The following is a 26214-nucleotide window of genomic DNA, read 5'->3' on the forward strand; positions in this document are numbered from 1 at the left end:
GGCTTGATTTTTGTGAAATATATAATGTAGTAGGATGTATTAGTCTTAAATTACTTACATCAGGGAATAATGAGCTGAAATTAATACTTATATATTATCTAAAGTTGAGAAATTAATTAATTTTACTAATAGATTCATTCAACTCAAATATAATTATTATTTATTTTATTTAATACTTTCCGTTATATCACTTTGCTCCGAGTATGTGTGTGGGTGTGAATCTGTGTGTGTGTGTGTATGTGTGTGTGTGTGTGAGTGTGGGTGTGTATGTGTGTGGGTGTGTGGGTGTGTATGTGTGTGGGTGGGTGGGTGTGTATGTGTGTGCGTGTGGGTGTGTATGTGTGTGGGTGTGTATGTGGGGGTGTGGGTGTGGGTGTGGGTGTATGTGTGTATTGTGTATGTGTGTATGTGTGTGGGTGTGTATGTGTGTATGGGTGTGGGTGTGTATGTGTGTGGGTGTGTATGTGTGTGGGTGTGGGTGTGTATGTGTGTGTGTGTGTGTGTGTGGGTGTGGGTGTATATGTGTGTGGGGGTGTATGTGGGTGGGTGTGTATGTGCGTGGGTGGGGGTGTGGGTGTGTGTGTGTGTGGGTGTGTGTGTGTGGGTGTGTGTGTGTGGGGGTGTGTATGTGTGTGGGTGTGTGTGTGTGGGGGTGTGTATGTGTGTGGGTGTGTATGTGGGTGTGGGGTGTATGTGTGTATGTGTGTGTGTGGGTGGGTGAGGGTGTGTATGTGTGTGGGTGGGTATGTGGGTGTGGGTTGTATGTGTGTATGTGTGTGTGTGGGTGTGTATGTGTGTGGGTGTGTATGTGTGGGTGTGGGTGTATATGTGTGTGGGTGTGTATGTGGGTGGGTGTGTATGTGCGTGGGTGTGGGTGTGTATGTGTGTGGGTGTGTATGTGGGTGTGGGTTGTATGTGTGTATGTGTGTGTGTGGGTGGGTGAGGGTGTGTATGTGTGTGGGTGGGTATGTGTGTGGTGGGTATGAGTGTGGGTGTGTATGTGGGTGGGTGGGTGTGTATGTGTGTGGGTGTGTATGTGTGTATGTGTGTGGGTGTGTATGTGTGTGGGTGTGGGTGTGTATGTGTGTGGGTGTGTATGTGGGTGGGTTTGTATGTGTGTGGGTGTGTATGTGTGTGGGTGTGGGTGTGGGTGTGTATGGGTGTGGGTGTGGATATGGGTGTGTATGTGTGTATGTGTGTGTATGTGTATATGTGTGTGGGTGTGTATGTGTGTGGGTGTGTGGGTGTGTATGTGTGTGGGTGTGTATGTGTGTGGGTGTGTTTGTGTGTTTGGGTGGGTGTGTATGTGCGTTTATGTGGGTGGGTGTGTGGGTGTGTATGTATTTGGGTGTGTATGTGTGTGGGTGTGTATGTGTGTGGGTGTGTGTGGGTGTGTATGTGTATGTGTGTGTATGAGTATGTGTGTGGGTGTGTATGTGTGTGTGTGTGGGCATAGAAGTATTATGTTGCCACTTGCGCAGTACTTGTACTATAACACTAGAAGTCACAGCCGACTATGCATACAGTTATATATATGCTAACAGGATATGAATAGCTAAATCGCTGAATTCATTGATTTAATTTTCCCTTTAGAATCATGGCCATCAACAAAAAGACATGGAGGCTTTTATGGTCGGAGAAAACTTATAATTTACCTGAAGTTGTTGAGAATTCTGGCATCCCAGTCCTTGTGAAGGTAGATAAAGGCATATATGAGATTAACGATGAGCGGTTCACACCCGGGGATCTACTGCAAATACACTGTAAGAAGACTATCACCAAAGTTGTATGTCGTGTATTGGAGTCAGGTGATGGAAGTGGAACTCAATCACTAAGCAAACGAAAACAGACAGGAACTTTAGCGGAGGATGATATCAGCATTCCTGTTGAGTACAAACGGAAAATGACCATTTATCGTCGTGATGCCGGACACAAGGTCTACCAAACTGTCCCTCAGCTGGTAGAGGAACGGCCAAGGTATGTACGTATCATCGACGCCTTCACGGACAAAAAAGGTAACACTATCAGTGCTAAATCTGACCTTGAAATCTGTCAGGTTGAGAAGGGAGGCGGGCTGTCGTGTGTCTGTGATGGATACACATACAAACTTAGTCTCGAACAACCGATAAAATGCCTTCTGGTGTCGGACAATACAAAGTACACTATTCAAGAGTTGATCGACAGATATCCACTTCCTCAGACCGTGGAATTCTGTAAAGCAGAATCACCAAGCCAGCCTGTTACTGCTTACACAAGGGTAAAAGATTCTTCCCTTGACGGCAAATTTATTGAGATCAAAAGTGTAATGGAACAGGATGTTTACATTGGTACCCTCAATCCCTTTATGCAAGCACAAGCGTCAACCAGCGAAAAGGGCAAACAAGGTTCAGAAATTGTTGTTATACCTTTCGATAGTGCTACCACTTCCCAGCTTGAGGTTAAAATACCACAGCAGCTGGATGATCCCAACTATGGGATGATATTGGCCAAGACATCTCTAAACACGGATGCTACTATAACTGTTATCGAAGAAACTATTAACACTGTGAATTATCCTAAAGTTTTATTTATTCCCATGAAAAAGGATATTAGAAAACCTCCACCCCCAGTGCCCCCTAGACCACAGAAACGCACACCTGGTAACCTACAAGGAAGACCAACGGCACAGTCTAACAATAAGGGTAGGTACAGCCAGATATTGGTACATCAGTAATGTCCTACGTGTAACAGAGATTTTTCATGCAATATCTGTCTTAGCTTGAATGATAAGGATGAATGTATGCAATAGTCGTCTTTGCTTGGATATATGACAACTCATGGGTTCTTTTCTTATAAATAATATATTACTTGTAAAAAACCCTGTAACATGAAATACATCATATAACTATACATATTGAAACATTCATACAATCACATAAGCTAAATCATGTCAAACAACTACCTGACCGTAGCCAGTTACATAACTTACAATAGCTGAATATGTATTTTACAATCTGACATTCAATCTATATATTATATAGAAATTACAGTTTACACTTTATCTAATTCTACAGCAAAATTACAAATATGTAAAAATACCCACCTCTTCAATGTGAAGAGTTTTTTTTCGGAACAACGTCCGCCGAGTCATCAGTCTGGCTCGTTCAATAAACACTATAAAAGGAAACAATATACACATATATTAAATCACTTGTCTACTAAATTGACCACGTCCGATTTCTAAATTTACAAAGACTTCAAAATATTAACTTTACTTTTAAACAAAAAATATTACGTTAATTAAATATATTATTCAATAGATACTATAATGAATTACACTACTATTTTAAACACGGGTACTTACGTTTAGTGCTTTTGGCTCTAGTGCCCGCTACATCTTTCAATTTCTATGCTGGCTAGGTAAAGTACTGTACGTATAGGTGCAAATATAAAGCTGTGTTCGCTCTGGCCGTTCTGTTCAAAGTGACCAGTGCGCCAGGTAAACTACCTAATATTCAACACTAGGAATACTATACATAGACAATACGTACTGGACAAACAGGTTTACAACACATTACATCACATCCGCCCCTTAACTTACTCGCATTTACGCGTGCTATTTCCTAAAAGTTTTGCCGCAATGCGTTACGTACAAAATTACACGGAAGGCTGATTTCGGTTACATTCGAACGCGTATAGCTTAATACCACAAATATATTAAAAGCAATATTGACAAATAATGACACTACTATATATACATTTGTAGATACATAGGTTATACAAGCATATATAACATTTATCAAATGGTTTTAAAGTGATTTATGATTTTTTCCCTCCAGCTCAACAGAGGCTCGCTTAAATTAAAAATATTTGATGAATTAATATTCATAAATAATCCTATATAAAATGGAAACTTGTAGTACCCTCTATATATATATTTATATATCTATGAATGGCGGTGACATCTCCAATTATACATAAAATAAGATAATGTAATACTGATCGATGCAAATTATTAAACAAATATATCCAATAAGATATTTATTTATACACCCACACATGAAGTTTGAGGGGTATGTTTATATATAGAAATCACACAGACCATCTGCCTGTCCATCTGACAATGATCCTTGTCAGCGCAACTTCTCCTGAACTGTTGGTATGGTTTTTAATAACTTGGTAAAAGGAACCTACATATTATGTAGATGTGCACAGAGAAAAGAAAAGAAGTGCAACAAAACAATAGCCAATAAAACAACTGTATAAACCATATGAAAAACTCTTGCTACACAACCACAAGTGTTCTTTGTGACGTTTCGATGACTAATGCGATATGTACTCTGTCACATTCATCAGACAACTGGCCAATGAAGGTGTAAAATGTGTACTTGTTGTCCAGAAATCGATGTCGATTACGCTGTAAGCGTATGTACATAGTTGTTATATATGTACCGAAATGACTTGATTCAGCTACGTTTTGTTTAATCATAGATGTGCGAGAGTCTATGAGCCCTCGTATGTCGATTTAGAACTGGCCTATCGCGGCGTATTCGGAAACGTCACATAGAAACAATTATTGGAAGTGTAACAAGAACTTTTCATAATCCATACTTACCAACCTAAAGAAAATGTTAGAAATAACTGTATAAACCTTTGTTAAGTAGTTTATGTAATAGTATGGTGAAGCTGATGTCGCAGGTACGGCACCTTAATATGGGTTACCAGTAAAGGGAATATTACATAAATTGCAAGTGTACTTATGTGTTGTGTCTATTGATTATGATTATATAATAACGCTATAATCAATACCAATTTAATGAGTAAGTAACATTGCTATAACGATTAGGTATTGTTACTATAAGATGCGTTGATATCTTTATAATGATGATAAGGTGATGTTACTTTAAAGATTTGGTGATAAAGCTATAAGATGGGGTGATATATATATAGTCAGTAGGTGAGTTTTCTAAAATGATAAGGCGGTTTCACTATGATGATCAGGTGCTGTCTCTATAATGTTAAGGTGATATTACTATAATGATTAGGTGATGATACTATAATGATTAGGTGATATAACTATAAAGATTAGGTGATATAACTATAATGATTAGGTGATATAACTATAATGATTAGGTGATATTACTATAATGATTAGGTGATGTTACTATAATGATAAGGTGATATAACTATAATGATTAGGTGATATAACTATAATGATTAGGTGATGTTACTATAATGATTAGGTGATGTTACTATAACGATAAGGTGATATTACTATAATGATTAGGTGATGATACTATAATGATTAGGTGATATTACTATAATGATTAGGTGATATAACTATAATGATTAGGTGATATAACTATAATGATTAGGTGATATAACTATAATGATTAGGTGATATAACTATAATGATTAGGTGATGTTACTATAATGATAAGGTGATATTACTATAATGATTAGGTGATGTAACTATAATGATTAGGTGATGTAACTATAATGATTAGGTGATATAACCATAATGATTAGGTGATGTTACTATAATGATTAGGTGATTTAACTATAATGATTAGGTGGTGTTACTATAATGATATTGTGATGTTACTATAATGATATTGTGATATTACTATAATGAGTAGTTGATGTTACTATAATGATTAGGTGATGTTACTATAATGATTAGGTGATATAACTATAATGATTAGGTGATATAACTATAATGATTAGGTGATGTTACTACAGTTGTGTGACCGCACAACGCACCAAAAATAGCGTGCGCACACCGTGCATACATCGTTCACACACCGTCCGCACATCGTCCACACATGGTGCGCACAACTGTGCGATTTAACAATCGTTCGCCCCATTGTGCGCTTCTCTCCGCACAACTGTGCGATGGGGTACAATTTGTAGATCAATATTACGGAATGAAAAAATACGGAAAGCTCGTATGCAATAATGAAAACTGTATGTATTATTGTAATATCTCATCACAGTAATGAAGATTATGTACAGTTGTACAATGCGTGTAACACAGCATTACAGTGACCGTTTAGTATTTGTTATTTGCATTCGGTTTGCTTATAGCTCCCCTTCGCCTGTGTTTTTACACCCCTGGCCCTACCCGACGAAATACGTAAGCGCCGCGGGCGGGGGGAAACTACCGTCCAGGTACATGTAGACGGCTAGTGGCTATGTTTACCTGTATACGGGACTGTGTTGTGATTTCACAGGTGTCAATTAAGGTCGTTTAAAAATACCAAAAACACAATTTCTAAACTTAAGAAAGTATAGATATAAAGATAAGTTTATAGGTGTAGGTAGAATATAGAAACATACGTAAAAATCAGGTTTATATGTTTAAACACGAAACCGTATATATTGTTAAGGCATTCCTCAATTTACACCACCCACGATTGTTATCGCACAACGTTCGTCCATCGTGCACACAAAAGTGCGCAAGATTTGATCGCCCAGATTTTTATCGTTCGCACATCGTGCACACATCGTTCACACAGCGTGCACACATCGTGCGCACACCGCACATCTTGTAACGTTGTGTGATCCCACAACTGTATAATGATAATGTGATATTACTATAATGAGTAGTTGATGTTACTTTAATGATTAGGTGATGTTACTATAATGATAAGGTGATATTACTATAATGATTAGGTGATATAACTATAATGATTAGTTGATTTAACTATAATGATTAGGTGATATAACTATAATGATATTGTGTTATTAACATATCATTTTAATGAGATCACTTAAATTATGACACAGCCTATTGTGTGTCAACATAATAACCCGCCGAAAACCACACTACCTTTTTACAGACGAAATGATGGTTTTGCTAGGGACATATTACATGTTCTCGTAAACGAGGAATTCAATTTATACAAGAAGTTATTTAAATGTCTTGTTTGCGTTCTGATCAGGATGATGATTTATTCATTTAGGCTTGTATTTGATATTTACTTTAGAATTGACATGTATCCTAACCCCCTCAACTCTCCAGCCACTATTGTAAGGTAACCCAAGCTTATTTAATTGTACCTTGTCTATACCTAATTTACATTTCAAGATATGCAAGTTTACATCGACTTAGGCTATAAGCTCCCATTATATACAGAAATAAGTACAATAACAATTTCGCGTATAAATGGAATCTAATGATCCTTCTGGTGATAAATACACGTTTGACCTTGTAGTTGCTCATCAACACAGGTAAGAGCACATTCACTTTCTGAATATCATTGTAAACAATATATTCACCAGATTAAAATTAATCAATAGCGTAGCCGCCTTAGGCTTCAAAAAAAATAAACCTCAATATGTGTTTTATCATTAGAATAAAAGATAACGCCTATATCCATTATATTTTATTTTGGTTTAGGGCAAAATACAGAATTTCGTTTTAAGTTTTTTTCACAGTCAAAAATGATTTTGTAATACACATAAGTAAGTGCAATACAACATTCAAGTTTACATTAAACAATAGTAATACCACATCAAACAGTTTGTGGTCTGGCAAATTAAAAATATCGAAAGTTCAGAGACCCATTCTGAGGTAGTCCCTCGAAGTGGAAGTCCCGTCTTCCGAAGTTTCTCAAAGTGAAGCGTGATTTCTTTATTTCATGCCCCGTTCTATCAGGAATAGGCATGCATCTTATGATGTTGGTCGGAGGTAGGCTAGCAAATTAATACAAGCACCATACCTTGTAAGTACTTACATTGTACTTCCTTAAGTAATGAAGATTATTTTAGTCTGTCTTTTAAGTCAGTGACTTAACTAGTAGACTGATTACTGTAATGTAATCGTATGTCTTTGGTGAATATATTCAATGTTAACCAGAAAGGGAATCAGAGCCTTAAAGGCTGTACAGGATTAGCAACTCTCTTTACCTGAAATCGATGGTAATGCTTTTATCTAGATCTCCAATCGTTCAATATCATATAGCCAGGTACTTTTTCTTCTATATCTACCTGTACAGAGATAAACAACCTCAACATGCTCAATGTCTGTTTTTTCCGAATAAAAAGTGAAACAATTAAGATCCAAACATGTTTTCAATGACGTCACGAATACATGTCATTACTTCATGAAAGATTAAACAAGTTAAGAACAATAAAAAACCCATTGAAAATGTCAAAATACATGTTTAAAAATACTGTCGATATCGCGAAAATAAGATTCACAAGAAAAGGAAGTCAATTACAATATATCTTATGCATAACATTAACATAACATGTATTAAACGTCAACACATATTTTGTAACCTAGTAATGTTATTCAATTGCATATGTAATCTGCCCAAAATCATATATTCAGAACCTAAAATAAATATGTCCATAAGTATTAAATGTGAAATCTTACAACTGTTTAATTATAATCTAAGGGATATTAGTGATGTGCGTTGACATAAGCGAAGTTGGACACTTAATTGTTCTTCAGGATAACGAATATTTGTCTGACTTAGCTGTCCGTGGAGAAAGGTAAGGTTGGATATAGGGCATAGAGGAGGAGGAGGAATGTTAGAAAGTCATATAAACAATTTAAAAAATAAAGGTAAAAAAGTAAAGATTTGTTCCTATCTTTGAAAGATTCCTATTACAGATATTATGCAGATCGGATTTAATTATAGTCCTTCTTCATAAGCCAAAGCTATAAACAAAAGATTTGAGCGGAATCTGTATTTTTTAATTTATTAATGATCGAGTATAAGATCCCAATGGGTGTAAAACCCGGAAAAATTTACATCGACAAGTTTAGGACTTTAAATATTAAAATATGTTATCATTATCTTCCTAGTTGATTCGATACCGAACTTGGGGTGACAAGTGTGTATAAGTGCTGTATAATATTACTCCCTCTCTTTCAGGTTCAAGTGTCTGCTGCACAAGCATTTAACATCCTCATCCTGTCTCGACATTGATCACTGTCCTTATTCGATATAGTTTTTGGGGGCTGCGGTGGGTTTTCTCCGGTAACTCTGGGTTTCCTCCGCCACCAAAACCTGGCATGTCCTTAAATGACCATAGCTGTAAGTAGGACGTAAAACAAAAACAAACCAAAAACAATCTATATTTTCAAATATGTTTGGTGGGTGGGTGATGAAGTACCAAGTAAGAGGAGACCTCTTCATGAAAATAACCTTTGTGCCTAAGGATACAGTTAAGAAGTCTAGGTTTGTTTGTGTTTTACGTCCTATTAACAGCTATGGTCATTTAAGGACGTGCCAGGTTTTGGTGGTGGAAAAAACCGACCGAACGACGGCCAGTACCTGGCAACTGCCCCACGTAGGTCTCGAACCCGCGACCCAGCGGTGGAGGGCTATTGGTAGCAGAATGGCAGAAGCCTTAACCACTTGGCCACCGCGGCCCCTTTAGTAGTCTAGGTCGTTACTAATTATTGGGCTAAAAGTAACATCCCTTTAGGTCAAGCAGTTAAGTACTAGCCTTTGGAGTGAATTAATAGTTCCGGGTCGACTTTCCTATCAACCTTTTTACAAATATTTCATTTAAGGACCAGATGACGATGATAGCGATTATGAGCCCATTGGTCCGCCACCGAATATGTCCAAACCTGGTAAGATGCTCAAAGTAAAAAAGATACTGTTTCTATGTATTAAGAAAACTCAGACCAAAAGAAATTCATGTTTATACTGGTTATGAAGTTTCCAATTTTGTCTACTATTTTATGACTACAATATTCTATTTTTCCATTCATTATTCAATGCCATACTGAATTTCATACTCCTACTGGGTTTTTTATTCAAAAAGGTAGTTTTACAATGGCCGATATTTATTCCGTACAGACTAATGAAATGATGTTATTTAGGTATCGTGCTGCTAATCTCAGCTCTTTTTTTCTTATTAGCAGGAAAAACTGCCTTTATTTTCTTTCATAGCAAAAATTATCAATTTTCCGTTAATACTACACTAAGGATGAAAAAAGAGTCAAAGGTATGAAAAAAAAAGGAATTAAATTGTATTGTCTTACGTGCCGTAAATCATTCAATTTACCGATTGCCACGTATGCCCCAGTGGACTCTTGGAAAATGACGATATTTCTTTGGGCACGCTTCTTCTGCTATTATGATATTTGCATACCAATTATCAATTAAGATGAAAGCACGTGGATTGTGTAAACATTACCTCTGACCCTGTCGAACACGAAGTATTATGTAAACTTTACTCTGATCCAGTCGAACAATTAATCGCCATTGTTCGATTCTGATTTTGTGACACCACATGAATTTGCTGATGCATTATGATAACATAAACATGGCTTCAATCCTGCGCGCGGTGAGATAAATTGTAGTCGTGAAACGATATCGCATGCTAAAAAATTGACAGAAATTTAAGTTATTGCGATTTTTATTCTTTTCATACCAATTTACTAACATTTATGAAATTGTATGACTCACATTTTAACTGCAGAATTTTCCCACAGATTGCGACTCGGTTACTTAAAAGGTTTTCAGGCAATCTGAAATAACAATATCTATTAAACAATGAGTTTTTGAATGAAACAGTACTACTAACATGCCATTTTGTGTCGTTTCAATAATTGCAGGTCCCAACAAAACAAAGCCGCCAGTTCTACCAGTAAGTTACTTTGAGACTGGGTCGTTATTTGCAGTGTTATATCGAAAGCAGCCCGGTAAAATGACATAATTTAAATAACCTAAAGCGGCATGCTGACCGATTTACTGAACTCCTTACAAATAGAAGTGAATTATATATGTCCAGCTATACACCTTGTCCCAGCGTATAATCACTCAAAATAAAAAGTAAGGAAGCATCTATTACAAAAGACGGTAAGTTAGTGCAGAGAGTGAAACAAAGCATAAATTTATACTGCAGCGTTTCAATTATTTCGGAATTAAATGTTATGCTTATTCAACTCCTGAACCTTTCGAATATATAATAAATGTGAAGTTATATCAGCAGCATGAATGTCTGTAAAGAAGTAACATAAAAGAAAACAAAAGAATCTTTTGTTTGATTTCTATAGATCTATTGTTTGATTTCTATGGGCTATTGTTCGAAAACAATGCATCAAAGAGAACCTATTGTGTTCGATTTAAATGTCTATTGTTATCGATTTGTATGGCCTATTGAATTAGAGGTACACAGGTGTCCAGAGGTCAACGTCCTGCGTTGGGATTATCTCCCTGGTGCCCCACATGACCTACTGATGGCCATGACAAGAATAGACTTGTTTTTAATGGTAAGGTATGTGCTAGTGCTTGTGGATTTCGAAGTCAATCAAGAAATGCGGTCAGTAGGGAAAACCCTACATAGCGTGTGCAGAAATAGAGAGTAATCTGTGACAAAAATAGAATGTGATCTCTCAGCTCTGATGAATTTTTCAAGAATGTGGTCACTGTGAAAAAATTATTAATCGTTTGAGTCTATTGAATTCAAATATTTTCAAATGTTAACCAGATATGTTCTCATTTGTTGCCGGAAAAAATAATTTCTCTCCACTTAAGATTTAACTGTACACTAAACAGCTTAAAATACCCGATCAGCAAGGACTCCTTTAAACATTTTTGTTCATACAATAGGTTGTCATTCACCAGGTTATAGAATTAAAACAAAAAACTAAAACTTCTGAGTGCTATTCAGAAAACTGTGAAATACTTAACAAAATAACACAAGAGTTGAGAAAAAATTGGATATTTCCAGTGAGGAATCTACCCACGATGGATATAGTACGCAAGCTGCATCAACATAACATGCTTACAGACTATATGGTGGAAGATATAGAGACAGAAAGAAACAAGTATGATAAAGCCAGAACAGTTTTGAGTTCATTAACCAGAAAAGGACCAACTGCATTTAGTAAACTACGTGAGAGCTTGATAAAGTTAGGAAGACAGGATATAGTATGTGTTTTGAACATGTCTGATTAGGTCAACAGATCTGTAGCATTGTATGGATAGGTCATTTGAGTTATAATTAGATTTTTTTCCGGTTAAATACAACCTATGAAAGGATTCTGTATTTATTTCTATAGACTTTGTACACAAGATCAATAAATATAAGTTTTGGATAGCAGCAGTCTCTCGACGAAAATATAAAATAGTTACAAGAGATTTCCTTAGGAAATATTTTTCATGGAAAAAGTACTGAAAAAACTTGTGTTTTTAATGGAATGGTACATGTTAGTGCTTGTGTCCAGATCTTGTATCTGTGGGAGACATTATTAAAAATTAACCTAACAAGTTTAACCTGATCTTGTAGTTTGGATATTTTTGATTAGAATTTCAAAAATAAAAACCGTTGACCAATCAGTTCAAACTTATTGTTATAACTATGGTGATATGTACAATATTATAAATTAGCAGATGTCCATTTAAAAAAAGCATTTGTATAAAGTATATGTTGTTACGTACACAGCGTCAGATCTTTATCAAGGAAAAACATCCTAAATCACATATTTGACAACACATTGAAGGATTTATCAACACTCCATCACGTGTGTTTTCACTGAACATTTGAATTCATCACAAGTTACCTTTGAATTTCATTTGCTGTTGAAGACTACCATCATAAAAAGAAAATCAAGAAAAGATCAATGTAAGTGATTTTATAATGAATAATCCTCAAACAACAAGTCGATCTGTTTCAATTCCTGGTCTATATCCCATAACTTCTGACGAGATCCTAAGAGTTGTGTCCCTTTGAGTAGAATTTTGACGGAAAACATTTAATGTATTTATAGATGTCTGACAAATTCATCTGTTCCTGTTGTGCCCTTGATACCTTTGCTGCCTATGAAGACTACAGGGAGCACGAAAATATTCATTTAATATCAATTTTTTGTTTTGAATGTAGTGCAAAGGAAAAACGTCAGTTTCTTTTGCCCAAGGGAAAATTTCTTGGACTACGATGAATACTATCACCATGAACGATCTCACAAAGACATAAGGGTACTTAGCTGTGCAGAACTGTCACCTCCGAAACGGAGACGACTATTTCTGGAGTCTGCAGCTAGCAGGTGCCAGTCACCAGTGCCAGATCCCAGTCATATTCAGTCCCCAGTGCCAGGAAATGTGTCACAGGTGGGAGGGGAAGAAGAAGAGTTAAGTTATAGTATGACTAAGACTAGAGAAAAAACATTAAAAAGTTCTGTGAAAGACGTCCATTACGAGATAAGATTTGATAAAAGTAGGGATGGGGGGAAATTATCAGACATGTATAAAAAATTAGAGATCTTGTTTGATGTCGTCATTGCAAAGGCTACCGAAGGTCTTCAGAGCTTTGGGAAGTCTTTTTATTCACCATGATGGATTGAGTAATCCCATCGTGGTGCCCCTTAGACCTCCCGACAGACTAAGTGGTCGTGACGTCATTGAAGAGGTAGAAGAAGTTCTTAACAGTCATGATGTTTGTCTCTTAATGACAGTTTTTGGGTTGATATGGGTACAATGGAACTTCTAAAAGGAGGGAGGGGTGAATTCATAACATCTCTTTCGGGCGATAATAATTCTTTAAAACGAAAACGTTCTATTATAGAAATAATTAATACTGATAATTCTTGTATGTCAAGAGCAATCATCATGGCATTCCTTAGTGCAAATTACGTAAAGACCGAAGAATGGCACGAATTGACACAATTAGATAATGATCCCAAAATTTCTCTTGAACAATTGATTTTGAAATATAGAACCTGTCCTTACTGGTACTTTAAGCAACTCAGAAATCCAAGACAATGGAGAAATACACAGGATTTACTGAATTTCTGGCTTTTGATTAATGTGAGACCTGCTGGGAATATCAGAAAGCTAATTCTGAATGACATTAAAGAGTTTGAGGAGTATTTAAATGTAGATGTTTTGGTTGTGTCTGCCTCAATGGGGAACAAGTTTTACAGTGTACCCGCCGAAGACAGTCAGAAGCAAAGGATATACATTTACTTCGTAAATGATACCCATTTCGACGCTATTTCGAAAATCCAAGGTTTGTTTGGAACATCAAAATTTTGCACAAATTGCCTGATAGCTTCTCTAACTAAACATCAATGTGCATGAGCTGTATTGTATGCGCATCAAAGGGCTGTCATGATGATGACAAATGGGGGTTTGTCAGCTGTCGAAGTTGTCATATGGCTTGTAAGTCACTGGCTTGTTTTAATCGTCATCTTCAATTGCAAAAAAAAAGGAAAAACAACCCAGTACCACTGTCTAATTGTAATTTGTATCGGAAGTGTACAACATGTAAAAGAGTAATTGATACATTGAATCGGAAACCGGAACAGCACAGGTGTGGTGAATATCTGTGTAAGGGGTGTAATGAGTTCGTAGCTTGTAACCATCTCTGCTATCTTTGAGCATTGAACCCCTGTAAAGAAAGGTCCAAATATGTTTGTTTTCGATTTTGAATGTGGCCAGTCAGACTACATTATGACTTGTGAGGAAGGTTACTCATTCAGGCGTAACCCTGCCTGTGAGGCGTGTAAATGCGAGCCAGATCCCTGTAAAACTTGCTTGCGTTGTGTAAACTGTCACCAGAGTAGTTGTAACAAAAGTCAACATAGACCAAATCTGGTGATAGCTCACACTGCATGTGAGCTTTGTATAGACGACGACATAGCACCTAGTACCAAATGTAACAGTTGTGGAACGAGGTGTAGAAAATGCAGCGCGTATAATATGAAAGAAAAATGTTCCGAAAAGAATCCCTGTGAAGAGACTTGTGGTTTCAGGGAAGTCATTTTCAGAGGAACTTCGACCAATTCGGATTTCTGTAAATGCCTTTTTAACGAAAGTCACAAAGACTTTACAGTTATGGCTAATAACATGAAGGGATACGACGGATATTTCTTATTAGAATATCTTATAGACAATTCCTTAAGGCCCACACATATTATTTACGCGGGTTCAAAAATTATGTACATGACAGTAGAAAGAGGACTCAACATACGAGTCCTTGATTCTGTTAATGTTTTACCCATGAAACTGGGGCAATTACCCGATACGTTCATGTTAACAGAACTCAAAAAGGATATTTCTCCCATTTTGTTAACAAAGAAATAAATCAAAATTACTGTGGTCCCTACCCTAACATACATTATTATGGTTGCGATTCAATGTCATAAGAAGAACGTGAAAAATAAATTGGCACGAAGAAAAAATGGGAAATGGACATATATTTGACTTTAAGAAAGAAAACATAGAGTATTGTCGTAGTGATGTTGACATTTTAAGAAAGGCGTGTTTGACTTTTAGGAACATCCAGTTAGACATAACAGGGGATGGGACCGACGAGAATAAATCGGAAAAAACGCACAGTGTTGGAGTAGATCCCTTTCATGACCTTACCATTGCCGGTGTCTGCTCTATAGTGTATCGAACAAAATACTTAGAAGAGTCGTGGGAGGTTAAATTACGAAAGGACAATGACTTAACGGACAGAAATGGGCAAAAGTCATGGGCAAAAAAGTTTGTCGAGAATATCGATATACAAGAGAGACTTGATCCTAGAGACTCTTTCTTTGGGGGTAGAACGAACGCTATACTTAAACATCCTACCATAAAGAGACAATTGTACCATCCCGTGCTACCCAAAAAATATAATGGTATGATGACATTTGCCCTCTGTCACACTTGTGCAGACAAACAGAAACATGATCCTTGTTGTTGTGACGACAATGCCCGGACCATGATAGGTACGTTGTGTACACCAGAATTAGTAAAAGCCGTCGAGACGGGTTACAGAATTTTGAAAAATTATTGAAGTCTATCATTTTGAAGAAACAAGTCAGTATGATCCTGTCGTACCCTTTCGTCGATAAAACCTAACAAATTACCTAAACCAAAAAGAAAGAGAAAAAGATGTTCAACCTCAGAAAAAGAAAAAAAAACCCAGAGCAAAGAAAATACCATTTCCTTGACAAATCCTAACAAAATAACTAGAGAAAAACGAAAACGAAAAATATATTCTTCTGTGGAAGAAAGAAAATACAAAATAGTACATACACAGCGTTGTATCCAACGGGATACATTTGACAGCTTACCGTTTGGTTATTACATTTGAGATGACCATTAAAACGGGCCAGTGATAAAATACCCATATGATTAATGAAATGATTTTTCACTCATGGTTTTGTACCATCTTTATCAACTTTTTTCCTTTTATGGATCGGTTTTGTTATAACAAGACGTTTTCATTTTGATTCGATAGAAAGAAAAATCTAACGCCTATGAGACACAGGTGAAACGTTTTTCTTTAAAAAGATCTGTTCATTACCTGATTTTTTTTACAAACTGTTTAATATTTTGTTCACGTAACATTTTTTGTACAACTCTGTGAAACGATTTTTGTTTGGACTCGTTTTTGTTACAGAAAAAAATCATTTTTGATTCGCGAACAAATAATCAAATACTATTGAGAGACATGAATCATTTAAAAAAAAGAAATCTTTATTTTATATATGTTTCGTTCAAAATTAATACTTTTGTACATGTCTCGGTTCGATTTTTCGACACATGTTTTTCTAAATTTCTGTTCGTGTGACGTTTTTTGTACAACTCAACGTACCATTTTTTGTTCATTGACACGTTTATTATCCACATTTCGAAACACTAAAACCAGTAAATACAGTAATGCTATGGTTTGATTTAACATGCTATTATGTGAGAGTGAATTCAATGACCTATGATAATAAATAAACAAATGACTTTATGTTCATTTCATTTTAATGCAATAATTTTTGTATAAAATCATGTGTACTTATTAAAATTCAATTCATTTGATGTCTGTCTTTTTAGTTTTCTTCGACCCTAATTCACTTTTCTTCTTTTAACTTTTATCCATTACCACGTTGAAAGGGGGAGGTATTGTACAACAGGAGTGATTTACTATCAGTGTTAACGATAAACGAAAAGGGCGCGTATTGCTCTCTCAGTCCACTGTAAAATTCTTTATAACCACGGGGTCAGGAAATCCAGTAGGCCTTCTGCTTTCTTCTCAGATTTACTTGGAATAACGAATTTCATAATGCCCAAGAACGAGTTGGTTCGGGGGAAGTCCGAATTATTCTGACGTTTTATCGACTTTTTTTTTATATCGGTCTGTCGTCAATTAACCGACGACAGACCGATATAAAAAAAATCGATAAAACGTCAGAATAATTCAGACTAGTTCGGGGGTCTCCTGCTGGATCAAGTTTGTCGTGGGGTTTTCCTGTTGAATCGTGACATTCTTTTCAGGTGCACTGCCTTCAATATTAGTTGCCGTTTTCTGAAGGGACGCCATCATCTCGTATTTTATCTTGGGAATCAGAATCAGTTCCTGAGCCATTGTATTCTTTAATTGTCTGTAGAGCAGGTTTTATCAAAAAGGTTCATAAACCTTGACGCCTTAATAGTATAGCTTTCCTCCGCCTACGTCCTATACGTCGACTTATCAGTGATCGAATGGCAGTTTTGTAGGGTTTGAGTTTCTTTATGTAAACACCGGGAAGGGTCTCTATACACGTTCAGGGCGACCTCACACACTGCATGTAACTGAGCATTTGTTATGGTCTGAATCAAGGCCTTTCTCTGTTTAACGCCTGCCTGGTACAATACTTGTAAATAACATGCGTGTACTCTCATTGAACGACTCATGTTGCCTGACAGATGCTAAATGACGTATTTGTTATTTATCATTTTGGTAAATAAACGATGGTATCTTGAGTATGCGCGTGCGCAGTCTGTATTTATTTTCGGAGGAAGGACAGAGGTGAAATACTCATTGCTTTTTCGTATGCTTACTTAAAGAAACTACTTTTCCCTGGAAATACTTGACTTCCAAATGTTACGATTTGATGAGCATCTCGGACGTTTCTAAATAACAGTACGTATTGACAATTTAGTAATATGGTCCTGGCATACTTCCCGGGCATGTATAGATTTTGTGTAAGAAACATCACAGTCACCCTTCTGTGGTGAGCCGTCACACAAAATAACTGTAGGGAGTCCTCGTTTTTAGCCACTTGATTCATCATGTCTTCCAAACTGAGAACGGTATGACCGTTTCCCTGACTCCATTCATGTATCTCTTCTCTAGACGGGAGACCCTGGTGTAAAATGAGTCCAGGTATATCTTTTTCCATGTGTTCTAGTAAGGGTTGATACTCTCCGTACACTAACACTATTTTTGTCGGGTTTTCTTCAAACATGCCCGAAGCTTGTTTTAAAATATCGAATGTCAGAGTCGTCTTTCCGGAAATCGTAGCGCCCGATATAAGTATAGTCTTTGGGGATTAAATAGGTAATAGAGATCTCTTTTTCCACCAGGATAGCTTGTTGTCTGAAGACATGATGTATCCTTCTCTTAAGTCGGACTTTAAATGAGTAGTTGACACATATTTATCACCTCATATAGACAACAACATACACCCATGATTTGGCTACACACATTATTTTATTTACACGCATTTGAAATTATCGGATACATATTCATATACATGTTTGTCTGGAGAATCATATTGTTCCAACATATGTATAATATTCACCATCGCCACATTTTTACATTTCATCAAGATATAAAACAAAACGTGATATCCACAGCTGACTGATCCTTTACTTTGAACTCGCACGTTAAATTTTAAGTTTTAAGTTAAGTTTTTCCTTAAAAAAATATCAAAGTGTTTACTGTAATGTCCTGATGATTTTCCTAGACTGTCATAGAATTCTGCATGCATAGGACTCTTGAGCCAGAACACTACCCAGTGTTCATCCTGGAAGGGATAGGACGTTATCTCTGCTGAGAGAATTTGTCAGACATCTGAAAATATATTAAATGTTTTCCGTCAAAATTCTACTCAAAGGGCCACAACTCTAAGGATCTCGTCAGAAGTTATGAGATATAGACCAGGAATTGAAACAGATCGACTTGTTGTTTAAGGATTATTTATAATAAAATCACTTACCTTGATCTTTTCTCGATTTTTTTTATGATGGTAGTCTTCAAAAGCAAATAGTGAACTCAAATGAAATTCAGAGGTATCTTGTGATGAATTCAAATATTCAGTGAAAACAAACGTGATGGAGTGTTGATAAATCCTTCAATGTGTTGTCAAATATGTGATTTAGAATGTTTTTCATTGATAAAGATTTGATGTTGTGTACGTAACAACATATACTTTATACAAATGCTTTTTTTAAATGGACATCTGCTAATTTATAGTATTGTACATATCACCATAGTTATAATAATAAGTTTGAACTGATTGGTCAACGGTTTTTATTTTTGAAATTCTAACCAAAAATATCCAAACTACAAGATCAGGTTAACCTTGTTAGGTTAATTTTTAATAATGTCTCCCACAGATACAAGTTCTATTTTTTTGACATTGAATATTGACCTCTGGACACAAGCACTAACATGTACCATTTCATTAAAAACACAAGTTTTTTTCAGTACTTTTTCCATGAAATTTTTTTCCTAAGGAAATCTCTGGTAACTATTATATATTTTTGTCGAGAGACTGTTGCTATCCAAAACTTCTATTTATAGATCTTATGTACAAAGTCTGTGGAAATAAATACAGAATCCTATCATAGGTTGTATCTAACCGAAAAAAAGTCTAATTATAACTCAAATGACCTATCCATACAATGCCACAGATCTGTTGACCTAATCAGACATGTCCAAATCACATACTATATCCTGTCTTCCTAAATTTATCAAACTCTCACGTAATTTACTAAATGCAGATGGTCCTCTTCTGGTTGATTAACTCAAAACTGTTCTGGCTTTTTCATACTTGTTTCTTTCTGTCTCTATGTCTTCCACCATATAGTCTGTAAGCATGTTATGTTGATGCAGCTTGCGTACTATATCCATCGTGGGTAGATTCCTCACTAGAAATATCCAATTTTTTCTCCACTTTAGCTTCTGTTTTCTTCCATTTTTTTGTTAAGTATTTCACAGTTTTCTGAATAGCACTCAGTTTTTTATTTAGTTTTTTGTTTTAATTCTACAACCTTGTGAATGACAACCTATTGTATGAACAAAAATGTTTAAAGTTTAAAGTAGTCCTTGTTGATCGGGTGTTTTAAGCTGTTTAGTGTACAGTTAAATCTTAAGTGGAGAGAAATTCTTTTTTCCGGCCACAAATGAGAACATATCTGGTTAACATTTGAAAATATTTGAATTCAATACACTCAAACGATTAATAATTTTTTCACAGTGACCACATTCTTGAAAAATTCATCAGAGCTGAGAGATCACATTCTATTTTTGTCACAGATTACTCCCTATTTCTGCACACGCTATGTAGGGTTTTCCCTACTGACCGCATTTCTTGATTGACTTCGAAATCCACAAGCACTAGCACATACCTTACCATTAAAAACAAGTCTATTCTTGTCATGGCCATCAGTAGGTGATGTGGGGCACCAGGGAGATAATCCCAACGCAGGACGTTGACCTCTGGACACCTGTGTACCTCTAATTCAATAGGCCATACAAATCGATAACAATAGACATTTAAATCGATAACAATAGGTTCCTTTTGATGCATTGTCTTCGAACAATAGCCTATATAAATCAAACAATAGATCTACAGAAATCAAACAATAGATCTACAGAAATCAAACAAAAGATTCTTTTTTTTTCTTTTGTGTTACCTCTTTACAGACATCCATGCTGCTTATATTTTTGTCCACAGAAACAGAAGACAAGCAGAAGCAAGTCTTTCCCAAGCAAGGATGAGGTTAACGATCCGTCTTTATACTCTTCACAGCCACAAGGTATTCATCACACCAGATAGGTTATAAATTCTTTTTCCTTATTTCTGTACGTTAACTATAATATTTTATTTGTATCGGGAAATAGAACATATGCAGCATGACTTGAATATTTAAGGAACAGACCAATATATAAAAACAAGAACATAAAAAGTAAATATAAATATATGCAATGAACATATTATGTTATATTATGGAAGAAAAGGTAAATTATTGGATAATTTCGCCAACTTATTAATTCCTACTTGGTTCGCAGTTATAAAAGTATATGTGTATTTCTTTTACAGGACTTAACTCCGAAGATGAAGATGATCACCCATACGATGAAATAGCGGACGCGGAAAGGTTGACTTTAGGAGGTGACACATAATTTCAAAATGGCTAACCTTTGCATGCACTTATTCTCGATACTCCAGAGGTTAAGCTCAATTACGCTTTCTGCACCCATAGATTATTTCGTGAAAACATCGCGACTCGGTGTGCGCCACCCTGTGGATGATACAAGTAGACTACTGTATACCAGGACATTTCCGCTGCAGTTTAATTTTCGCTTTTTTCGCCCTCCTCAGTTACATCGAATTTTGTCATTACAGCGAACATTTGTAAACAAAATAGTATACGATGTAATTAAATGAGAATTGTGAATTCAGTATTGGGTGAAAATGGATTTTATTGCCGAAACATTGATTAGGCGTAAATTTCCCGGTATACAGTAGTTTGATCATGTGATGTACATTAATTTTGATCCCGCGGCAAGCATAACGGTGAAATTAACCTGCTTTAAAGGATGTCGGTCCTTTGTAATCTTCAAACGACAGGTAACAGGTATCCGCGTGCCTTTAATTTTGCCCTGACATAATTTCCAGGGGTGCAGAAAGCGTAAGTGAGCGTAACACCTGAAATACCGATGATGACTTATTATTTTTTCTTTTTTTCTTCCTGTCGTGATGTGACCTAATTAGTACATGATTAAATAATTGTTTATACTCAAGAATTGAGCATAGGTGGTAACTGATGCAAACAGACGTGAAGATGGCGAAAAACCGTTGGTCTTCTCTCGGTGTAGGAAATATAGGCTTGATAAAGGTAGCTGATGGTTCTTGTTTTTCAAGTTTGGCTTTAAAATTCACTTCCTTATTTCGTTATCCAAACACATTAGTGAGTATTCACAACTATTTACTTTAATAAATTTCTTTTTATAAATATGAAAAATCTTTCTGCAACAGTTTCTTGTTGGTAATGCAACATTGTAATGTGAAGATGAGTGTTGATATTTTGATATTCATATTTCGACAGGTCGAAGACCCAAGTCTGAGTCCGATTCAGTTGAAAGCACCTTATCCAAAGTACCACTGGTAACCACTATATTGCTTTAGCACTCAAACTTGGGTTACATTTTAAGTTCATGTAAGCTTTTAGGGGCTGTGATAGAAATTTAAGTTAAAATGCATAAAAAGTGTTTATTATCACACAATAAATAAGATAATAGTCTTTTCAAGCGATATAATTCAAACACATCAATTCCAAGAAATATGAATATGTACATAGTACTATACGCCAAAAGCCTTTGGAAAATATTAAACTGTATAAAAACATGAATATGAGAGTGTATATTTTGGCATTCCAGGTCAAAATCCTTTATCCATTTTTAACAGTGAGGGAAAATAATTTGGAAAAAACGTCGATGCAGTTTTTTAACTATCAAGAAATGGACAGTTCGCAGTATCTGCGATATATGCAAATAACCTGTAATATATAACCTAAATTGTCTGACAACATGACAATTTTGCAGATAACTATGATAGTATCGTCAGTACCAACAAACAGCATACTTGTACCAAATAATAATTTAACTATTTCAGAGAGTAAGAGAGAGCTTATTGAAAGTTCAAACTGAGTACAAGAACTTTTGGAAGAACAAAATCACCAATTCAGTAAGCGATGGTGACAAACCATCTTTAGAGAAAATGCCAGGGAAGGGGAAGAGGTCGACAGCAAGTATCTTTTATGGCAAGACTGCAAACGAGAGGTTCAAACAACACGTGAAACCGCCCGTGCCAGGTATGAAATCAACACCTCTTAGTAGTTTTACTTACGTAGTCTTATTGTACTGGTACATTGTTCAGCCATGATAGGATGTGGACACTTACATCACAAACGTGTGTAACACTTTTGACTGGACCTTACATTTTGTTTCAAGTGAATTCCGAATATTTAAGCGCCATTTCACGATATGATGACTTTATATCAATACAAATCGTCTTCGTCCTTCGATGTTTGGTCCGACTTTTTTATCAGAAAATTGACCCTTTTTTCGAATAATCTTGAGCATTACCAGAATATCTAACATGTAATTTTAAGAACAAATGTTTATGATGACTAAAAAACATGACTAAACATGTTATTATCTGACGTCAAAGTACTCTCGCAAACATCCACACTTGTGCACACACTCGATGTGTACGTCTGTGATACCATTGAGTGTTATCTACGACGTCATATTAAGACATATGTTCCTCGCACCTCAGACAGGATTACCCCGCGTGATATCCCGTACAAGATTTTTTGTTTATGTCGTCCGATCTGTGTCACACCTTTCCGCCACATTTTGCGGAATCTTCAGCAGGCAATATATTCATCCGCGCGCTAATGCTCAAAATTGATAATCTGCATTATAGATATAATGTTTTGTCGTAACATGTATTGTTTTGTTTTGGATTTGTTTTAGATTTATGATGTTGTAGATAATATATAATGTACAATGTGAAATACGTTTTCTTCTTTGTAAGGGCGGAAAACATTGCTTACCCTGAAGCATTCAAACGTAGCTTTAGTAGTGAGGAGGCCATAAAGCATTAAACTTTTTTTGTATGGTATTTATGCTCTATTTGAATGACACAGCTTTGCAAGCAAACATCATAATGCGCGCTATTGCATTATGATTTGTTAGCTTGCAAAGCAGTGTCGTTCAAATAGAGCATAAATAGCATACAAAAACAGTTCAATACTTATATTTACGTTTTCCCTGCCTTTAATGTCCTTTTTAACTTGCAATTTATATTTAAAAATTAAAATTCCCGCCTTATCGACAGTCCACACAAATTCGTTCAATAAATGGAACAGCGTGTTGTTGCGTGCTGATTGGCAACCAAAGTAGTACTTTAAAATTTCACAATTCAGTATCAATACAATTGCGTATGACTTGTCTATAGGATTATTTAAGTTTATCAATAGAAATCTGAGCTGAAAGTTAGAACAAATTTCGCGCATGGATAAATACAGTAAACACCGTAATCCGACCTTGCCCTACACGAGGAAGTTATTTTTTGAAGTTGAAAAAGCAGAGAGAAAAGTTCGAATTTGTGAAGAATCCAAGCATGAATTTATTTGCTGATTGTATGGGAACCTGAATACAGTCGGTAGATTCTTCAACAGTCTTGTTAATTGACATGTCGTCATAAACTGAGGAAACCATGGCTGATAGACACGTGATACTGATAGCGTTTGAAGTTAGTGATCTTGCGACAGAGCACATGGGTTCGTTACTAATGTCTGAAATACACATATGCCTTGTGTATGTTTATGTGTGCTGTGACTGATATCATTAGGTTTATAGCATGTGTATTTCAGACATTTGTAAGGAACCCCTAACGAACCCCTGTGGATCAGTGCAGTGCAGTGTAACGACGATATTTCTAATAAATTGCATGAGTGTTAAAATTGTTTCCATTGCCGGCAATGGTTATTTTGACTGATGTGAACTTTGTACGATATTGAAGTCCTCGGTCTTGTTTTTGTTGTAATAAAAGTTGCTTTTATTTAATATTAATATTTTTTAATTTTATATACATTTACAATTTTATTGTCAGGTTTCGTAATGCCCAGCGATATTTCAGCAGCCGTCATGTTTGTTTACATTGGATATAGTAGTTCCGGTCGGTGTTGTATTAATACGCTAATAATTATGACTCGTGGTGCATGATATTGTAAGTCCCATCAACGACACAGCTTTCAGATAGCCTATATACATATAGTGACAATGCCATGCAAATGTTAATATATGTATGTGAAGGTCCTGACGGATTACTTGTAGAATAAAGAGTAATTGAATAGTTTTTCGAACTAAAAGGTGCGAGAAAAAACAACAGTAACGTGTAACTGAGGGACATCGGGTTACTTCGGTTTCGGGCTAAGTATCCGTAACATTCCAACATCGGCTTACGTCACGATTAGGAAAAAGAAACGGAATCGAAGGCCTCGACCGATTTACATCAATAACAATTAGTTATTGAGTTCATTAATGTCATCGTTGATACCTGTAAAGTTCTACAGTGTCACGTTACAGGCTGGACATACACGTTGATGTAGGCATTCTTGTACTCAACATTTTTGTTGCGTTTCTAGTTCATCAGCGTTCTCCTTGATAAATAACACTGATATAACTACGTCTTACATCAAAATGAAGGAATAGCCTCTTTTATTAAGCTTAACGAAAGAAATGGCCTATTTATAAACAAAGCCATATTAATAACCAAAATATTCAGAAAAAAAAGCATTAACTATTCCCACTAAATTTTCAGAAATAAACATTAAGAATCCTCGAAATAGTTTTATTCAATATAATCATTGAAAATCATTTCAACCTGTTCTGAAACAAGGATTCATTATCGGCATTATTTATTTTAAAAGAAGCATTAAATGTCGTATTGTTTATTTTTAAATTGTATTTTAACTATCCCTATGTATTGTTTTAATATCAGCATTAACTATTTCCTTTGTTAGCCATGAAGTGTTGTAGACATAATTTTGACCGCGTTTAAAATCTGTATTTGTTTTATCATTTCCCCCTGAAATAAACCTAAGCATGTGCCACAGAAATGAAAAGTAATGATTTAACATACATGTGGGGTAGGGGGTTAGGTTGGGGATTGGGGGTTGGGGTTCATATGAATGAAGTTGACGTTCGATATAACCCGTTTTCTTAAACAATGTTATTATATCTAGATCCTGGACCCTCAGACGCTATTGACCAAGCCAAACATGGAATGGCGTCAAAGGTATGAGACATATTCATATTTATCATTATTTGTTAAATAAAATGTATGTTTTGTATGTAGGTATGTCTAACATGCATGGTATGTTATATTTAGTATGTATGTATTGTATGTAAGGTATGTCTAACATGTATGGTATGGTATGTCTAGTATGTGTGGATTGTATGTAAGGTATGTCTAACATGTATGGTATGTTATGTTTAGTATGTGTGGATTGTATGTAAGGTATGTCAAACATGTATGGTATGTTATATCTAGCATGTGTGTATTGTATGTAAGCTTTGTCTAACATGTGTGGTATGTTATTCTAAGTATGTTTGGATTGTATGTAAGGAACTCTTACATGTATGGTATGTTATGTTTAGTATGTGTGGATTGTATGTAAGGTATGTCTAACATGTATGGTATGTTATGTTTAGTAT

At 35.8% G+C, this 26214-nt stretch overlaps 1 protein-coding gene across 1 annotated transcript; it reads left to right on the plus strand.

Annotated features, from left to right (window-relative positions):
- Positions 1-1443: 1443 nt before the first annotated feature.
- Positions 1444-25795, plus strand: LOC110448521 (the record flags this gene model as incomplete). Its single annotated transcript, XM_021494802.1, has 8 exons — positions 1444-2681; positions 9512-9574; positions 10565-10596; positions 20660-20741; positions 21026-21097; positions 22035-22093; positions 22601-22799; positions 25743-25795. Coding segments are annotated over exons 1-8 (1644 nt in total), but the record flags the coding sequence as incomplete, so codon positions are not given.
- Positions 25796-26214: the final 419 nt, after the last annotated feature.

This window comes from Mizuhopecten yessoensis, unplaced genomic scaffold (genome assembly GCF_002113885.1).
Source record: "Mizuhopecten yessoensis strain PY_sf001 unplaced genomic scaffold, ASM211388v2 scaffold4111, whole genome shotgun sequence".
In the NCBI taxonomy this organism is placed as follows: domain Eukaryota; kingdom Metazoa; phylum Mollusca; class Bivalvia; order Pectinida; family Pectinidae; genus Mizuhopecten; species Mizuhopecten yessoensis.